The sequence below is a fragment of the Ziziphus jujuba genome, chromosome 6, assembly GCF_031755915.1.
Source record: "Ziziphus jujuba cultivar Dongzao chromosome 6, ASM3175591v1".
Classification (NCBI taxonomy): domain Eukaryota; kingdom Viridiplantae; phylum Streptophyta; class Magnoliopsida; order Rosales; family Rhamnaceae; genus Ziziphus; species Ziziphus jujuba.
In genome coordinates, this window is record NC_083384.1 from 18104990 (window position 1) to 18121296 (window position 16307).

Below are 16307 nucleotides of genomic sequence, written 5' to 3' on the forward strand. Positions count from 1 at the left end.
TTACAAAACACTCAGACTAATTCTCAAATATTTTGATTACAATTGATTATGGAAGAAGAAGAGGAGAAACTTTGCCAAGAAAACTCTCTAATTCTCTACTCAATTCAACTCCTCCAATATGTGGTGGTGAGGCTCTTTTATATAGGCAAAGGAGGGCTTGATTCAATAAGTGGGATTCCTGTTGATTGAAATGATTGTGTCGGTGAATAGTAGCTTGAATAGTTAACAGTATCTTGAATAGTATTATGCTTTTCGGTGCTTTTTACTGTTCATGAACAGTGATTGAATAGTATTTCTCGTGATCTGCTTTTTGTAAGTGGAATTCTGAAAGCAACTCTGCACTGTCAGAGATTCCTGATGTTGATTATGATTCAACCTTCCATTTTGTTGATTTTAGTCGGACCCTAGATCATAGGGATCTTGACTGTCTTGATAATCTGCCCATCTTGATGAGGATCCAGGAATAGTTTTGGATTGAGAGCCGGCATTTCTTGTTCTTTTAATCCATCTATATTCCATTCATATAATTTATCAGAACTAACAGAAAATTGATTTTTAGAATTTGATTCTTGAAATTCAGGAGGTAAGGGTTTATTATTCCATTGTTTAAAGGTATTAAATCGTGGTTTTTGATTTTTAAGTCTATTAATATGATTATCTAATGAAGATTGATTTGATTCTGTATCAGATGTATGTTGATTTTTAATAGTAGCAAGATTGGAACAGGAGGCTTTATTTTTGAAACTGGAAGTTTTTAATTGTAATTCTTTTAAGAGTTGACTAAGTTGATTAGTTTTATTAGGAAGGGTTGGAACTTTTGTAATATCTGGAAATTTTATAAATAGTTGGGGTTTAATTTCTTCTTTAGAGGAATTATCAATTTTGGTTTCTATTTTATCTAGTTGTTTACCTATTGTAATAAAACTTTGATTTGTGTAATTATTTTGTTCAATGACTTTTCTAGTTTCATTAATTAAATCTTTGTTTTCATTCGTGGAAGTTTTAAATGGTGAGGCTATGACTTGATTATTCAAATGGGGAATGATTATTTTTTCAACTGGAGGGTGACTAGACAGAACTGTGGATTTATCTGATTTAATACATTTTTCTTTTGTTAAAGTTTTTAAATTATTTAAGGATATATATATATATATATATACGAAAATTCTATGGTGAGGACTGCAGTATTAGTGACGGTTCTTTATAGTATTAACGACGATTTCTTAGAAAATTATCACCAATACTATGAAAAACCATTACCAATACTGTGATCCGTATGAGTACCGTCCGTATCATAGACGGACTGTATACATATATATATATATATATATTTTTTTTTTTTTAAAAAAAATCACTAATTATGTTAATTGATAATGTGTATTCCAACTGTACCAGCTTGATCAGTGCCCAACGGAGCAAACTGCACTTATTTTCACAAAACTCCAAACTTTAATGGCGCGTGGGACCTTTTTCATCACCAACTGCCACTTCAAACTTTGTCTGTTTGTAATTTTATAATATTATATATTTTTAATTTATACCCTCGTTTTCTTCATTTTAGCTGTGGATGAATTTAGAAAATTTCTTTTCATTGGTTCCCCTCTTCCTCTGTCATCATTTTCTGACCACCCAATAAACCATTTTACACCGTATATATTATATTATATTATATTATATTATATATATATATATATGTATAATCCATATTTCAAAACCGACGTAAAATCTTGATTTTGCAAAACGATACTGTCTAAATCATGCTCTTATTAGTTTGCCACCTTATGGGTTGGTGCTAAAATTTGTTCATTGTTTCTGTTTTTCTTCTCCCATTGCCATTTCCAAGTATCTTCTGCATATATACCATGGTTTTTTGTTTTTTTGTTTTTTGGACCTTTTAGCTAGAACAAAAATGAAAAATCTTCTCATCTCCATATAATTTTTTTGTTAGTGCTCTTGTTTTCTTGATTAGCTGTTAATGAATTGGAGATTTTTGTATTTGATTTTTCTTCCTCGTTTGTCATTATCACTGCCCGTCTATTCCTCACCACAAAATTAAGCACCAAAAAGCCACACTACTACTAAATCTTGGTTTTTCTGATAATATTCCACCTATAATCTGGATATTTTGCTTGTTATCTATTTGGGTTTTTGCTTGAATAAGTCTAGTCTTTCATGCTTTTTTGTGTTTGTCTTCCCCTTATTGCATTTTCAAGTGTTTTGCTTTGTCATGGACGCTTTAGTTGACTCCGAGAGACGGTGAATCCTATGGTTTTTCTTTGTTCTTGGTGCGATAAGTATTATGGGAATCTGGATTTGGGGATAATCCGTATGTATTAATATATTCCTAGTTGGAAGAGTGTTTTATATATATATATATATATTAGAGTTTGATCTCCTTGGATGGTAGAGTCGTGGTCAGTCTGAGGTAGTTAAAGATTTGGATAGTTTTGTCTATGGAGATGAAATTTTTTAATCCTAAATCCGTGTCTCCTTCTGAGATAGTCCATATGGGAAGAATGTACTCGAGCTCATTTTCGAGTTTCAGACATTTTGGTGTGAAACTCTCTCCGCAGTTCTGTTCTTGCAAAGGTAAATGTTTTACAATATACTATTGATTTGAGATGTAAATATTTCCTAGATTTGTTTCTTTTTCCTTCATTTTGGATCATGGCTGTCAAACAGAGTTTATGATGCATTTCAACCTCAAAATTTTTCTTCTGTTGAAGTATTTGATAGTTTCAACTTTAGCTGTCCTGTTCCTAAGTTGGTCATTTATGAGTTTGGTTTCCATATTTTGATAAAATTAGCAATATTCTAAAATCCACTTTCATTTCCGTGTTTTAAAAAAAGCTTGAGCTTTTATCTCGACGCTTGAACTAGAAATGAGCTCATGTGAGTTATGGAGAAATGAAAACTCATCTTTCTTCAATGATGTTTTCAGGGTCAGCTCCCAAAGTTTCTTATTCTAATAATATCTATCTGTCAAAAGAAGCCATTGATGGAGGGGATATAGTTGCAGCAGAAACTTGTGTATATCGGATTAATGGCACAACTGGGGCAAGTTCAAATCTGTTATCGAGGGAGACGAGAGTACTTGATGCGGTTGATGATCAGTATGGGGGAGTTGTTGTTGATCCTGAAAAGTTACCAGCAAACCCAAGTGCTTTTGGTCATATTCTTCATTACTCTCTCTCTCATTGGAAAAAGAAGGTAACCATTGCACATGGATAAACAACAAAGTAGTTGATAAAAGATATGAGATAATGAAAATGGAACTTATATAGCTGTATTGAGGCAATAAACAGATTCTTAATGAGCTGTAGAGTCTTCCCTAATAGTTGAGCTAAACTTTTAGCTAGGAAGCTGATTGGTACAATCTTTAATCACATGAAGTTTCATTTTTTGATCGTAAAAAAGTAACAGCTTCCATTTTGCGTATAGTCCTGAAGGTGGATTTTTAGTTTAACCTCACCAACAGCTCATGCAAATGACATGTTTATGGATTTCTGAGGATAGATGAACATCGATTTTTAATGAGAATCATGATGGGACTCTACAATTTCAACTCTAGTTTTGGTTCTTCTTCCCACTGTATAGTTTCAGGAAATTCACAATCTGAAGTGATACGACTGCAGGGGAAGAAAGGAATTTGGCTAAAGTTGCCAGTAGAAAGATCTGACCTTGTCCCAGCTGCTGTGAAGGTAACTCTGACAACATTTAGACCTTGTTTTCTTGAAGTGAAAGTGCATTGTGATTCATTGTTGAAACTTTAACTAGATTGGTAAAAGTTTCACAAATTAACTTGCACAAAAGTATGTTCACGCATCAGAATCCTGAATGCTTTCTTTCAACTTATCTCTTCATTTATTGAAGAGCCATATTATCTCTGAGTTTGAGTCAATTGATTTCAGGAAGGCTTTGAATACCACCACGCAGAACGAGGATATGTGATGTTAACATATTGGATTCCTGAAGGTCCTTGTATGCTACCTGCCAATGCTTCACACCAAGTAGGTGTTGGAGGATTCGTCATCAATGACAAATATGAGGTATGCTTGCTTCTGGAAATATTGTGGATAGAAAAACTAACCCAAGCTCTCCATTTCACTGATATAAACAAATGAAAGGCAATTCATCTGCTTTGGATGTTTTATAATGTTTATTTCTGGTAATCCAATTATATTTGTTTCCTAAGACAATGATCTATTGTTACTTAAATCTTGAAGAATATTAACAGCAAATTATCAAGTAAGAACTCTTTAAATCATATTTTATTTTATTTTTATTTTCTTATAGTGTTTCCTATAATCCTAGACATAACTGCAGTTCCTGAACCAGACTGAAATTTTATCTTTGATCTTCTTTGGCATAAAAGTCCTGCTGTCTTATTACAGAATCAAACATAATAACTAAACCATACACTAAACTTTTCTCAGTTCAGATAACTAGGCAACTTGGCAGATTAAAATGATATTAGATTTTTTTTAGTTACTTTGAAAGAGAACTGCAACTGGCATAATAACGAATAGTTAAAGTTTTGGCAATCATCTTTTACCTGTCAGAAAGTCTTCATTTGTTTCCTAATATATAATTCTCTAGTCCAATTTTACTCTTATTTATTTATTTATTTATTTTATCTGAAATGACAACTTGATAAGTCTTCTGATTTCACTAGGAAAACAGATTTGTTAAACATTTCTGTCACAAGTTTAATTGGCCAACTCATCTTCCAGTATTTCCCTTCAAATTTTTTGCAGGATCTGTTTTATGGATATTAGGGCTGAACATGTAGTTCAGTGAGCATTCAGGTCCAATAATACGGATACATCAGTATCTTTTAACCAATCTCATTTCTATGACTTCATAAGTCATTCAGAACTTCTTGATGTTCTATTTCTGTCAATTAAAAAGAATCTGAAAGCAATCTCATTGGCAATAGCTACTTGGAATTAAAAAAGAAAATAAACCATGCAGTGCTCTTAGTGCATAGCTAATATACTACTCTATCTCCTATATTTTAACTTGTGCATGCACTTGTCTGCCCTTTGTTCAAATTTAATACTAAAACCATATATCTTATGGGTAGAACAGGTACTTGTGGTTCAAGAGAAACATTGTGCTCCTCCATCAGCTGGTCTTTGGAAAATTCCAACTGGATTTATTCTTGAGGTAGTATCTTAGAGTTTTGGCTCTGACTAGAGTTTTTCTCAGAAGCCTCTAATTTTAGCATCAAAATCATTGAAATATTGGCTTTATTTTTTCTTTTTTTGGTTTTCCTTTTTCATGTAATTCTTGGTCAATTATTGTTTTGACAACAGGCAGAGGAAATTTTCACAGGAGCAGTGAGAGAAGTCAAGGAGGAAACTGGAGTAAGAAATTTGTTGATTCTGGTCCATCGAGGATCAACAATAGTTACAAGTCTTTCAAGATGTGTCATACCGTATGATATTTCTTTCCAGTTCTTCAGTAATTTAATTAGCAGCATTTCGTTTTTACTGCAGATTGATACAGAGTTTGTCGAAGTAATAGCATTCAGGTAATGATAATAAGCTATGGTTATTTTTTTTTTTTTTCCCCAGATTCCATTACGAACCATTTAAAGCAAAAGTAACTATTATTTAATGTCTAGAAAATGATTACCTCTATGGTTATAAGATGTGTTCTACCACTTTATTAACTGGTATGCAATATAGTCTTGGAGTACAATGCTTCTAATAAGTTACTGATAAGAATTGCAATAGGACATATTATTATACTTTTTTTTTTGTTTTTTTTTTTTTTTTTCCTTTTCCTTTTCTTTTCTTTTCTTTTCCTACAAGTTATTATAATAGATTTGGCAACCATTCTCCTATAAAATACAATAATCTAATGTTTTCTCTAACTTCAATTCCAGGCATGCTCACAATGTGGCTTTCCAAAAGTCTGATTTGTTCTTCATCTGCATGCTAAGACCCCTATCATCTCAGATCATTGTTGATGATTTTGAAATTCACGCAGCCAAGGTAAATCTCCAATCTTGAAAACACCACCAGGGTGCCTTTCCAATTTGTTTTTCTTCTCTCCTTGCATACCCTTTACAATTCTTGCTGATCACCATATACCAATTACTTCTTTGAGCCATCTATAAAAGAAGATTGTTTGCACTCTCAGAAGATTAAGAAGGGAAAGTAGAGTGAGTTGGGTTTCGAAGTTGATTTTTTGAATTTTATCCAAGTTTCTAGAGTTTCCTTTTGTTCCTTAATCTTCTTGATTTGCTGACGAAGCACCATTGTTTCTTTTGGTAAGCAATTAAGAACCGCAAACTAGAGGTTTATTTGATAAAGTCATGGAATATAGTCAGGCTGTAAAAATTAACCAGAAGTAGTGAACTAGATATGAGCTTGTTGCTCCTTTCTTCGTCCATAGGTTGGATACATATGCCAGCTAGCTCTCTTTATTCATACAATTTCCTTTCAACGCAAATAGACAAGAAAAAAATATTTTTCCAACGGATTTACAGATTTGTTCGAGGATTTGGCTGCCATGATTTTGTTCTGACTTCAGAATGTTGTTATACACATATGCAGTGGATGCCTCTAGTTGAGTTTGTGAAGCAACCTCTTATACAAGAAGACTGCATGTTCAAGAAAATAATTGACATTTGCATTGCTCGGCTAGGGAAGCGTTATTGTGGGTTATCTGCTCATCATCTGGTCTCGAAATTTGATGGTAAGCCATCATCCTTGTACTACAATGTTACAGAAGATCCTAATTTCAACTGTATAGGTGACTGAAGCGCACAGCTATGACCATGCACATATCTTCCATGAAATGCATTTCTTGCTCCTTTGTAAAGACCAAATGATGCTATGCAGCCTTAAAACCCCGGCCATACTATCTTTAACAAATAATTAACATGTAATTTACAATGATCTTTGTGCTGTAAATATGCCTCCTGTAAAAGCTGTTATGTGCGTTTATGTCATCCTTGCGCGCTGTTGTATATTTGCCTGGTATGATTATGCAATGTTGTTTCCTACCATGACCATTACATTTTCAGTGTTGCTAAAGATGTTTTTACTGAACCTCTTTGAACAGTAATTACAAGTTTATTAAATTTTTCTATGTATCTTTAAAATAATAAATTTTGGGCACATACACAGTTTCTAATTCATTTCTTTGAGGCTGAACTTGTACTTAGCATATTTCATGACATGAAAAATGAAAATGTGTGACCAAATGTATGTCGCACCAGATAACAATGAAAATAGATTGTATCATGCAAATAGGAACTGAAGTAACTTATGTTTTATTTTTTAAGATATTTTCTATGTGTAATTTTAATGAAATGGAGAAAATAGAAATTGGCTTGTTTGAAATGCTAGACTATACAGGATTATTTAAATTTTTTATGGGATCAAATTTAAAGTAGTCTAGTCTAATCTAGACAAAAAAGTATGTATAATGTTGAATGCACTGTCTTATATTTACTGGAAGAATATTCATTGTGGTAAAAATGGAAAAAAAATAAAAAATTAAAAGTGAAAAAAAGAAGTTGAAAAATAAAATAAAAAAGAGCTTAAGGAAAATCTACATTTTTAAGAAGCAAAATGTAAAGAAGCATATATATCATGCAGGTAAGGAAATAATTGCCCACCAATTGGTCAAAGCAGAACATCTTTGGGTGGTATGGCCTCTTCATTTTTTCAACCAAGTCAAGTAGTTAATTCTTTACCAACAAAAAGAGTCAAGTAGTTAACCAACATTTCCAAGTCCAATAGGCAAAATATGGGCAATGGCATGGTTTGAGATGTTGATGATGCCAATAGGCAATAGAAGACATTTTCAAAATTCAGATAGTGCAATATTCACTGACAGTAGGTCACATATTATTATCATATAGAATAATGCTATCATGACCAGTGAAACCAATACCTAACATGCTAACTTAATTGATGGAGCACTATAAATTTATTTATTTTTATAATAATATTATAGAACCATCAAATCTATCCTATAGTAAACATTTCTCGTTCGCCCTAACAGTATTTTTGAAAATTTGAAAAACTTTAAATAAAATCAATTAATACGCATCATATGCTAATTCCATAGTGATAATCACTATTTTTTATTTTTTGGCTGAAAGCGATGGTCACTACTGTCAAAAAACAGTAATATTCTATTATTATGTAAATGGTTCATAACTATCAGGTCCTTCATTTTCTAATATCCCAGGGTCTTAGCTCCTTAGAGACTAGGGAACAGGCCTGCACATTTCTTTCAATGAGCTTCTTATGGTACACCCAGTTGAAGTCTGCGAAATTTTCATCTAAACCTATAATGTTTTGGGGGATACTTGGAACCCAAATAGAATATTCTCACCCTCAAATCTGTCAACAAGTTGGAACAGCTGGACCTGCTGAAATCCAAGGAGTAATTCCTGCAAAACTATCCAAAAATAGAGCCTCCAAATCAACACGGTTTAGCTTTGCTGAGTTTTACAACAACTTACAAATATTTTTTTTGGCATAAAATATTGAATACTAATTAATCCTCTTTTTTTTTTTTTTTTTTTTTTTTTTAAAGTACACTAATTAAGCCTTGTTTTTACATACATTTTGTTATGCTACCTAAACACTCTAAATGGATAAACAATACGATATGATTAACTATAATTATATACAAATAATATTATAATATAATTGAAAATTAAATAAATTTTACAAAAAATTATGCTGCATATTGTCCCAACATTTTGAGTAAAAAAACATGAGATAATAATAAAATACAAAAACTAAAATAATTAATATCAAATTAATGAATTCAAAACTCTTTAAATATCGTTATATATTTATTTCAATTATAATATTAATTTTTAAACAAAACATATAATTTTTTAAACGTAATATGAAAATTTAAAGGTATTATTATCCATATTTTTACATTAGATATGATATATTAAATGTAAGTAGATAAATAGTTTAAGATGATTTAAATAATTTAAGATTTTTTTGGGTAAAATTCAAAGATTTGTTTAAAATATAATATAATGAGTTACAAGTTTTAAACTGTAAAGCAAATATAAAATACAAATGCTAATGTACTCCTTCAATTTTCACAATATAGTCACCCAAAAAGAAAATTTTATTTCAACCTTTTACTAGTAGAATAAACATTACCGGTATAATTAAGAGAGGGTAATTGACGTATTTCCCCTCTAAATTAAACATGCTTAAAACATAGTTTAGTTGTTAAATATTTTTTTTTATTTTTAAATTTAAATTTTACTTGTATAAATAATTTTTAAATTGATAATATTTTTAATATTTTAAAAATATATTTTCAAAAATTAAAATGTCAAAAAAATAATTAAAATTGTTGAGTTGAAAACAGACCAATCACCCATTAAAATAAGTTTGAAATATTTAAATGAAATATGTCTTTTTCTGTCTAATCGCCTGATTTTCCGCAGCCAACCCGCAAAATTCCGGAATGTCAGACATTTGAAGCTTGCTGCAAATTTAACAGCACCATTGTAATTGTAGAATGAGACTTATTTAGTTCTGAAACTTCCATTTTGCCACTGATTTTCTTTGGTCTTGTCATGTTAAAACAATAAATTGTATTGTTTATGTATGGGACGAGAGGGCCAATTATGAGAGCATTTCTTTGCATATGGAAAAAAAGTTACTTGGTCTTTTTTTTTTTTTTTTTTTTTTTTTCCAATTTTTTTTTATTGCATACAACACAAAGAAGTTTGAACGTTTGAAAATAAAGCATTTATGATATTATTATAATATATTGTCAATATCATCATTATGTTGAGATTTTTAACTACTTGAATAGTTGTGGAAAAAACAAGGATAAAGAATAGGGAATAGATGAAAATTACCTGTGTAATTAGATTTTTTGAAACAATATATATATATTGAAAAGAAGGTTTAAAGCGTCAACATTTTAAGTCTATAAAATAAAATTACACCTTTGAGAAAAAGGTCAATCGGATTTCAAATTCTAAATTTGAGGAAAGAAAATGACTATTTGATCTTTGATGCAAATTTAAAAATCAACGTAAAAAATTTTCCAGGCAAGTTGACCTATGATTCCAATAAAAGAAATAATTTATTAATCTTTTATATTGAAATGGTAAAGACCATTTTATTTTATTTTATTTTTATAAATAAAAATAGAAACAGACTATTATGGCCTATTTTAGTGATATATGGCTGAGACCAAGGGCAATTTTTCATTGTTCCATTTATTGTCTTTTTAGAGATTTTAAACTTCATTAATTACTTAATTCAAATCAAATTCAGACAAAAAAAAAAAAAAAGGAACTGACAAGGCAATGATTGCCCCTCACGGAAATTTAAACGAACAAAATAGCTACAAATTTCAGGTCGCTGATCGAAACCCATTGCGCTCCAGAATTTCCCCGATTAACTTTTTTCTCGATTCCTATGTTTTCTCGGCCACCAAACAGAATTTGAGTTAGGGTTTTGTGGCTTTTTTCTTGCGCTTGGGCAACTTTGTATTTTCTTATCCTTTTTGCTTTTATAGTCTTTTTCTTGGATTATTATCATCATTATTATTATTATTATTATTATTTTTTAATTTTTTTGTGGTGCAAAGAATCATGAGCTTGTGATTCTTCGAACCCAATTTTGAGCAATTGAGGGCTGGCGATTCAATAACAATGCGATTGTTTCCGTCGAGCTCTAGCTCGAGCTCGAACTCGGAGAAGGAAATGAGTAATGGTAAAGCAAATCGCACCCTTGTGTACCTCAATGTCTACGATCTCACGCCTGTAAATAACTACATGTACTTGTTCGGCCTCGGGATCTACCATTCAGGCATCGAAGGTATGCGAATTTCACTTTTTCTTTTGATTTTTTGAAGAAATGCGAAATGGGCTGCTATCCATTTTTGGTTTTGCTGCTATTTGAATGTGAATAAATTCGATGGTTATGAAGGAATCTTGAGGAATTACTTTAAGGGGGAAAAAGAAAAAGCTTGCTTTAGATTAAATGGAAACTAGGAAGAATTTGGACCCTCTTACAGGTTTAAATTTCTACAAAAATTGACCAATTTTGGGAGTTTTGAAGTCTAGTTTAATATTGACATTGCACTGGTTTTGTTGGGCATCATTGGAGGCATGTGGCATATATTCTAATTGTATATCATGTTCCTCTAATAAGTTCAGAAGTTGTTTTATTTTAGATAATTGCCTTGATGATAACAATTATTCGTAGAGTGAATTATCTCGAAACAAAAATTAGTTTTGAATTATTTTTTCTGCAGGCTTTGTTGCGCTTTTGTTAAGTTATTTGTCTTATCATGCTGAAGATGCAATATTTCTCCCTGATATATAGATGCATGGATGTGTATTTCTCCTTTTAGGTTGTACTTGTAACTATTTTTGCTTAGTTTGAAAGGTCTATTTGAAATTTGGAACACTGTTGTATACTAGATTTGTGACTAGAGATTGTTTGTTGAGATCTACTACAACAACTGCTAGAAAAGGTGACGGTATATTTTAGATTTTAATGTTGCTTTATAGAGAATTCAAAAAGACCAGGTTGGTTTGAGATTATATTTTGATAAAATTGCACTTCAGGGTGAGACTTCTGCAATAAGTTAGTAGGAGGCATTTGAAATGTTGTCTTATTGGAACATCCCATTATACAAAGGGTTCTTTGCAGAGACAATATCGAGAATGCATGTGTACGGATGTTGTGAATAAAAAAATAATGTGGCATTGTAACCTGTGAACTCTTTATTTGAAACTTTATGATGTATAGTTTAATTATATAAAATATTGTAGGAGTGAAAATACCCTACAAGTCAAAGAGGAAAATCATCTTATTGGAAATCTTTGATTTGGTATTGCTTGACCATGTCTAGGTTAATACTATAAAGCTACATTGACCTCCCGTTTCCCTGTTTCCAGGAAATTGGTATACTGCTACTGAAAGATGAGATTAAGAAGCAGTTTGGAAGTATAATTGTGTTGAAATTTATATTTTAACTAGGAAGCTAGCTTGATACCTACTTTCATAATTCTTATCGGTTCATTCTTAAACTTGTGTTGTTAACAGAAGAAACTTTGTACCAGTGGCAATGTTTGCAATGTTATTATATATCTTGTAGAACTCTATAGTAACCTGATATTCTCTTTACATTTTTTGCATGTTTACTGGTTTTTTTAAACTGGGAGACTTGAGGGAGAATCAAAAGAACTTTTACTTTCAAAATTTGAGAATAGATTAAACAAATTCTTTTATAATTAGGATACCCTATTGGTGGCTAAGAAAAGCCCAAATTGCTAGTTGGGATTAGTTTTGTACAAAAAATGGCGTAATGTTGAAAGTTCTTTAAAATATGCCATATGTTTACATGGGTTACTGAGTGGATATGAAGAAAAGGATTAGAACATTATTTTGAGGTTTATTTGTTAAGTATTTGAGTTACATGGGTTACTGAGTGGGTATAAATAAAAGGATTAGAGCATTATTTTGAGGTTTATTTGTTGAGTATTTGAGTTCCCATTTTTATGATAATGGTGATATTCAAAATGGTACTTTTGTGTTTCAATAAGTTTAGATGTTTTAGCAAGATGATGTGCTGAATCAATGGTATTACCAAATTCTGTTTTAACTTGTGCGTAAAGATGGGTTGATGCTAACCTTGGGGTTGACTGGTCAGTTGGTAATTTAATCTTTGTCTATGGAGAAACTTTCATATAATGACAGCATCCTTTACAAAGGAATGCATATGGTATTGAGGTTGCTGGATCAAAGGTCTTGTCTCCTTGCCACACATTAGTGCATGACCGCATCCTAATCATGTGAGTTTTGAACTGCATTTTCACATTTATACTGAATTTGGGGGAGACTGATAAGGCATTGTTGAGACTTGGATCTGCCTAATTTGGTTGTACATTGATACTTAATACTAGATTGATCATTTGAAAAACCCAACTTCCCTCTGTTAGAGTAAAAAGTTGTTAGATGGGGCGTTCATTGTTACAAGCTCAGTTTGATGTTTAAGCAATGTTGATGATGCTATGGTTCGGGATATGGAAAATAATATGGGAGATAATGGTAGATTGATCATTTGAAAAACCCAACTTCCCTATGTTGCAGTAAAAAAGTTGTTAGATGAGGCATTCATTGTTACAAGCTTGGTTTGATTTTAAGCAATCTTGGTGTTGCTATGGGTCGGGATGTGGAAAATAATATAACTTCAATACCTGAGTTTTGCTCGAGAAGAAAATAAAAAACACTGGAAACTCGCATTACTTTCATTAACTTTATAAACTTAGATGTTTGTGGGTTTTAGGACTCTTGGCCTAGCTGAAGAGAATATGCTTAATTAGAGAGAGAAGAGTAGTTACATATTTCAAGTAAATAGATGCATTAAGTATTATGAGCAAATAGATGCACTTAATACAGAGTAAATAGATGCATTAAATGGTAATATGACTAATGGGTCTATAGTCTAAGTGCGTGTATCAAAGATTATGATAGATGCATTATGTACTAACTGAGAGTTTTTTCTAACTACTCAGAAGTTGTCAACCCCAAAGGTAAAGTACAATTTCCCTTATTTATGAAGTAGTGTAATCGGTATTAGACTAAATTACTTTCTGGGTTTGGTATTTGTGAGTTATCAATTTCCCTTATTTATGAAGTAGTGTAATAGGTATTAGACTAAATTACTTTCTGGGTTTGGTATTTGTGAGTTATCAATCTTGGACAGTCAACTTTCTTTTAGTTCTCAGACAAAAAAACCTATGTTTTAGATTTCACAAAGTAGTTATCCAGGTATGCAGCATGTCTACTCTCCATTTAGTTGTGCATTAACGTACAAGTGCAGTAATTATGCTTCAGTGCACTGGTCTCGCATTTATTTTTGTTTGCTCTTGGTTTTAGACAAGCTACTTTTTACTTTTTATTTTCTGATCCCCCTCCCCTTCTTAGTATACATATGTATTAAGTTAATTGAGTAGTTGGTAGTTTCTCCCTGAAATCATTTTGATCAAATTACTTGTGAATAGACCTAATATGGTTCTATTGGTTTTGACAAGCAGCGCATGGTATGGAGTATGGCTTTGGAGCACACGAGTACCCTACCAGTGGGGTGTTTGAGGTGGAACCAAGAAGTTGCCCTGGATTTATCTTTAGACGATCTGTGTTGCTGGGAAGCACTGATTTGTCTCGTGCAGAATTTCGATCATTTATGGAGCACCTATCTGGAAAATACCATGGGGACACTTACCATTTGATTGCGAAAAATTGTAACCATTTTACTGATGAAGTTTGTATTCAGCTTACTGGAAAGCCTATTCCTGGATGGGTGAATCGCCTTGCCCGTGTTGGTAAGAGAATATTCTCTTCTTGCCACATAAACTGAGAAATTTCCTTGAAGTTGAAAAGGTCTCTTCAACATTGGTGATAAAATAATTGGCAAACTCTTGTTTTCTAGTCTGCTACTGCACTATTACTGCATGGTTTTTTATTGACCTAGCTCTAGATTTGCTTGGTTGTATAAGTATATGTCAACCACTATATTAGATCATATTTAGGTGAACACAGTGTCCATTCCATATGGCAGTTGAACATAGTATGGATACTGAGGGTGAAGACTGCATGGCTGACCTATTTCTATCATTTGAATTTAAATTAGATATTCATTTACCTGACTATGGATTTTTTTGAAGTTTCAGGTTCTTTCTGTAATTGTCTTCTGCCTGAAAGCATTCAGATATCTGCAGTGAGACATCTTCCTGATCACCCAGCATATTCAGGTGAGATTGAATTGGCAATCGTGGTTCTGCCTTTTTGTTGAGCTTGATTTTCTTAAGAACACTATGCCTATTATCTTTCCAAGAGAAAGAAGAGCAAATAAAAATAAAAATACAGGTCATAATGCTTAGGCATGTTTATTTAGCCAAACCCCGCAGTAACCTGTGGAATACAGGTTTTCTTCAAGTTGCGAATCTGCAATTCTTGGGCAATAGAAGAAGGTTAATTAAATTGTTTTTAGCATGGCTATATGATAATCTGCAGGTCCTGATATGAAAATATTAGTTTTATAATTAACAATTAAAAACATTAGTTTTATAATTAACAATCTGCAACTAATACAACTTTTCTTTGGATTATAGGGTAATGATGTTGAATTAGTAGTTGATCCATCTCGTCAATGAAAATTTTCTTGTTTTGCTTGAATTTATACAGATGATGATGGATCAGAATCTCTTGCATCATCTGGATCAGCAGAAAGTGAAGAGCATCCGGATCATCATCTGCTTACCACGCCAAATGCTGATGTTGCATTCCTAAAGGAAAAACCAGTCAGGCTAGCAAGGGAACTCCTTTAATATCTGTCTGCAATTCTTAATCACTTTTTTTTTTTTTTTTTTTGGGTGTTCTTGTTTGTTCATTGTTATCCAAGTGTTTCGGGAAACATTTCGTAGAGTATTTATTAAAAAAAAGAAAAAAGAAAAAAAAGAAGTTCCGGGGAACATGTCTCAAGTGATATGTTTGGGTGTTTGAATTATAATCTCAACCCAAGATTTGTCTGTTGCCTTGTTCAGAAAATGTGCGATTTTTTTTTTTAATTTTTTTTGATAAAATGCATGATTGATTCCGCATGGTGATAAAGAAGTTTCAAGTTTATTAAGTTTATGGTTTCTTCAGAGAATATATATTGCGTTTTTTTTTTTTTTTTTTTTTTTTTTTGGTTGGGCTTAATGAATATTTGCCTTATTGTTATTTTTTTAATTACTAAAAGAATTGCTTGGCACTATAATGATTCCAGAAATTATTTTGTTAAATCCGGTTATTGTGTTTTGGATGGGTGGTGGTGCTAATTTGGGTGGTCCAAGTGAAGAGGAGGGTAAGAATTGGTGGTAGATTTTTTGGGGTCTTAAAATTCCTAACAAAATTAAAATTTTCTAGTGAAGATCTTGAAGTGAAAGACTTCTGTGTGATAATAATTTGTTTTGAAGGAAAATAAAGAAAAGTGGATATTGTGATCTATGTCAGGATGGTGATGATACAATTTTTCATGCACTTTGGAGCTGCTCCAATGCGAAGAAAGTTTGGAAAAAAGTGGAGCTTTATTCTAAACATTAAAGGTCATAATCATAGTACTCTTGCTGATTTGTGTTTTTGGGCTCTTGCTATTTTGCTGGTCTTTCAAAAGGAAAATTTTGCTTATTTTAGTTGGGCTGTATGGACCCAAGAAATGCATTCATTCATGATAGATCTATAGAATCTGATAAGCTTCTTCCTTATAGTATGACTGATTTACAAGAAACG

The 16307-nt window shown here is 31.9% G+C and overlaps 2 protein-coding genes across 3 annotated transcripts; both read left to right on the forward strand.

The window, feature by feature from the left end:
* The first annotated feature begins 1573 nt into the window (after window positions 1-1573).
* Window positions 1574-7108, forward strand: LOC107430381 (nudix hydrolase 8). The gene is made up of 9 exons (XM_016041216.4): window positions 1574-2589; window positions 2942-3210; window positions 3636-3701; window positions 3912-4049; window positions 5092-5169; window positions 5319-5369; window positions 5502-5536; window positions 5894-6002; window positions 6567-7108. Exons 1-9 carry the CDS (start codon window positions 2454-2456, stop codon window positions 6771-6773), a joined length of 1089 nt encoding a protein of 362 aa, XP_015896702.3. The 5' UTR covers window positions 1574-2453; the 3' UTR covers window positions 6774-7108.
* Window positions 7109-10280: 3172 nt separating this feature from the next.
* On the forward strand, window positions 10281-15687 carry LOC107430380 (deSI-like protein At4g17486). 2 transcript variants are annotated; one of them, XM_016041213.4, is made up of 4 exons: window positions 10281-10841; window positions 14072-14359; window positions 14702-14788; window positions 15222-15687. In XM_016041213.4, exons 1-4 carry the CDS (start codon window positions 10676-10678, stop codon window positions 15362-15364), a joined length of 684 nt encoding a protein of 227 aa, XP_015896699.1. In that variant the 5' UTR covers window positions 10281-10675; the 3' UTR covers window positions 15365-15687. The 2 variants fall into 2 exon arrangements, with proteins under 2 accessions (XP_015896699.1, XP_015896700.1); XM_016041214.4 differs by having other exon boundaries at window positions 10282-10841; window positions 14708-14788.
* Window positions 15688-16307: the final 620 nt, after the last annotated feature.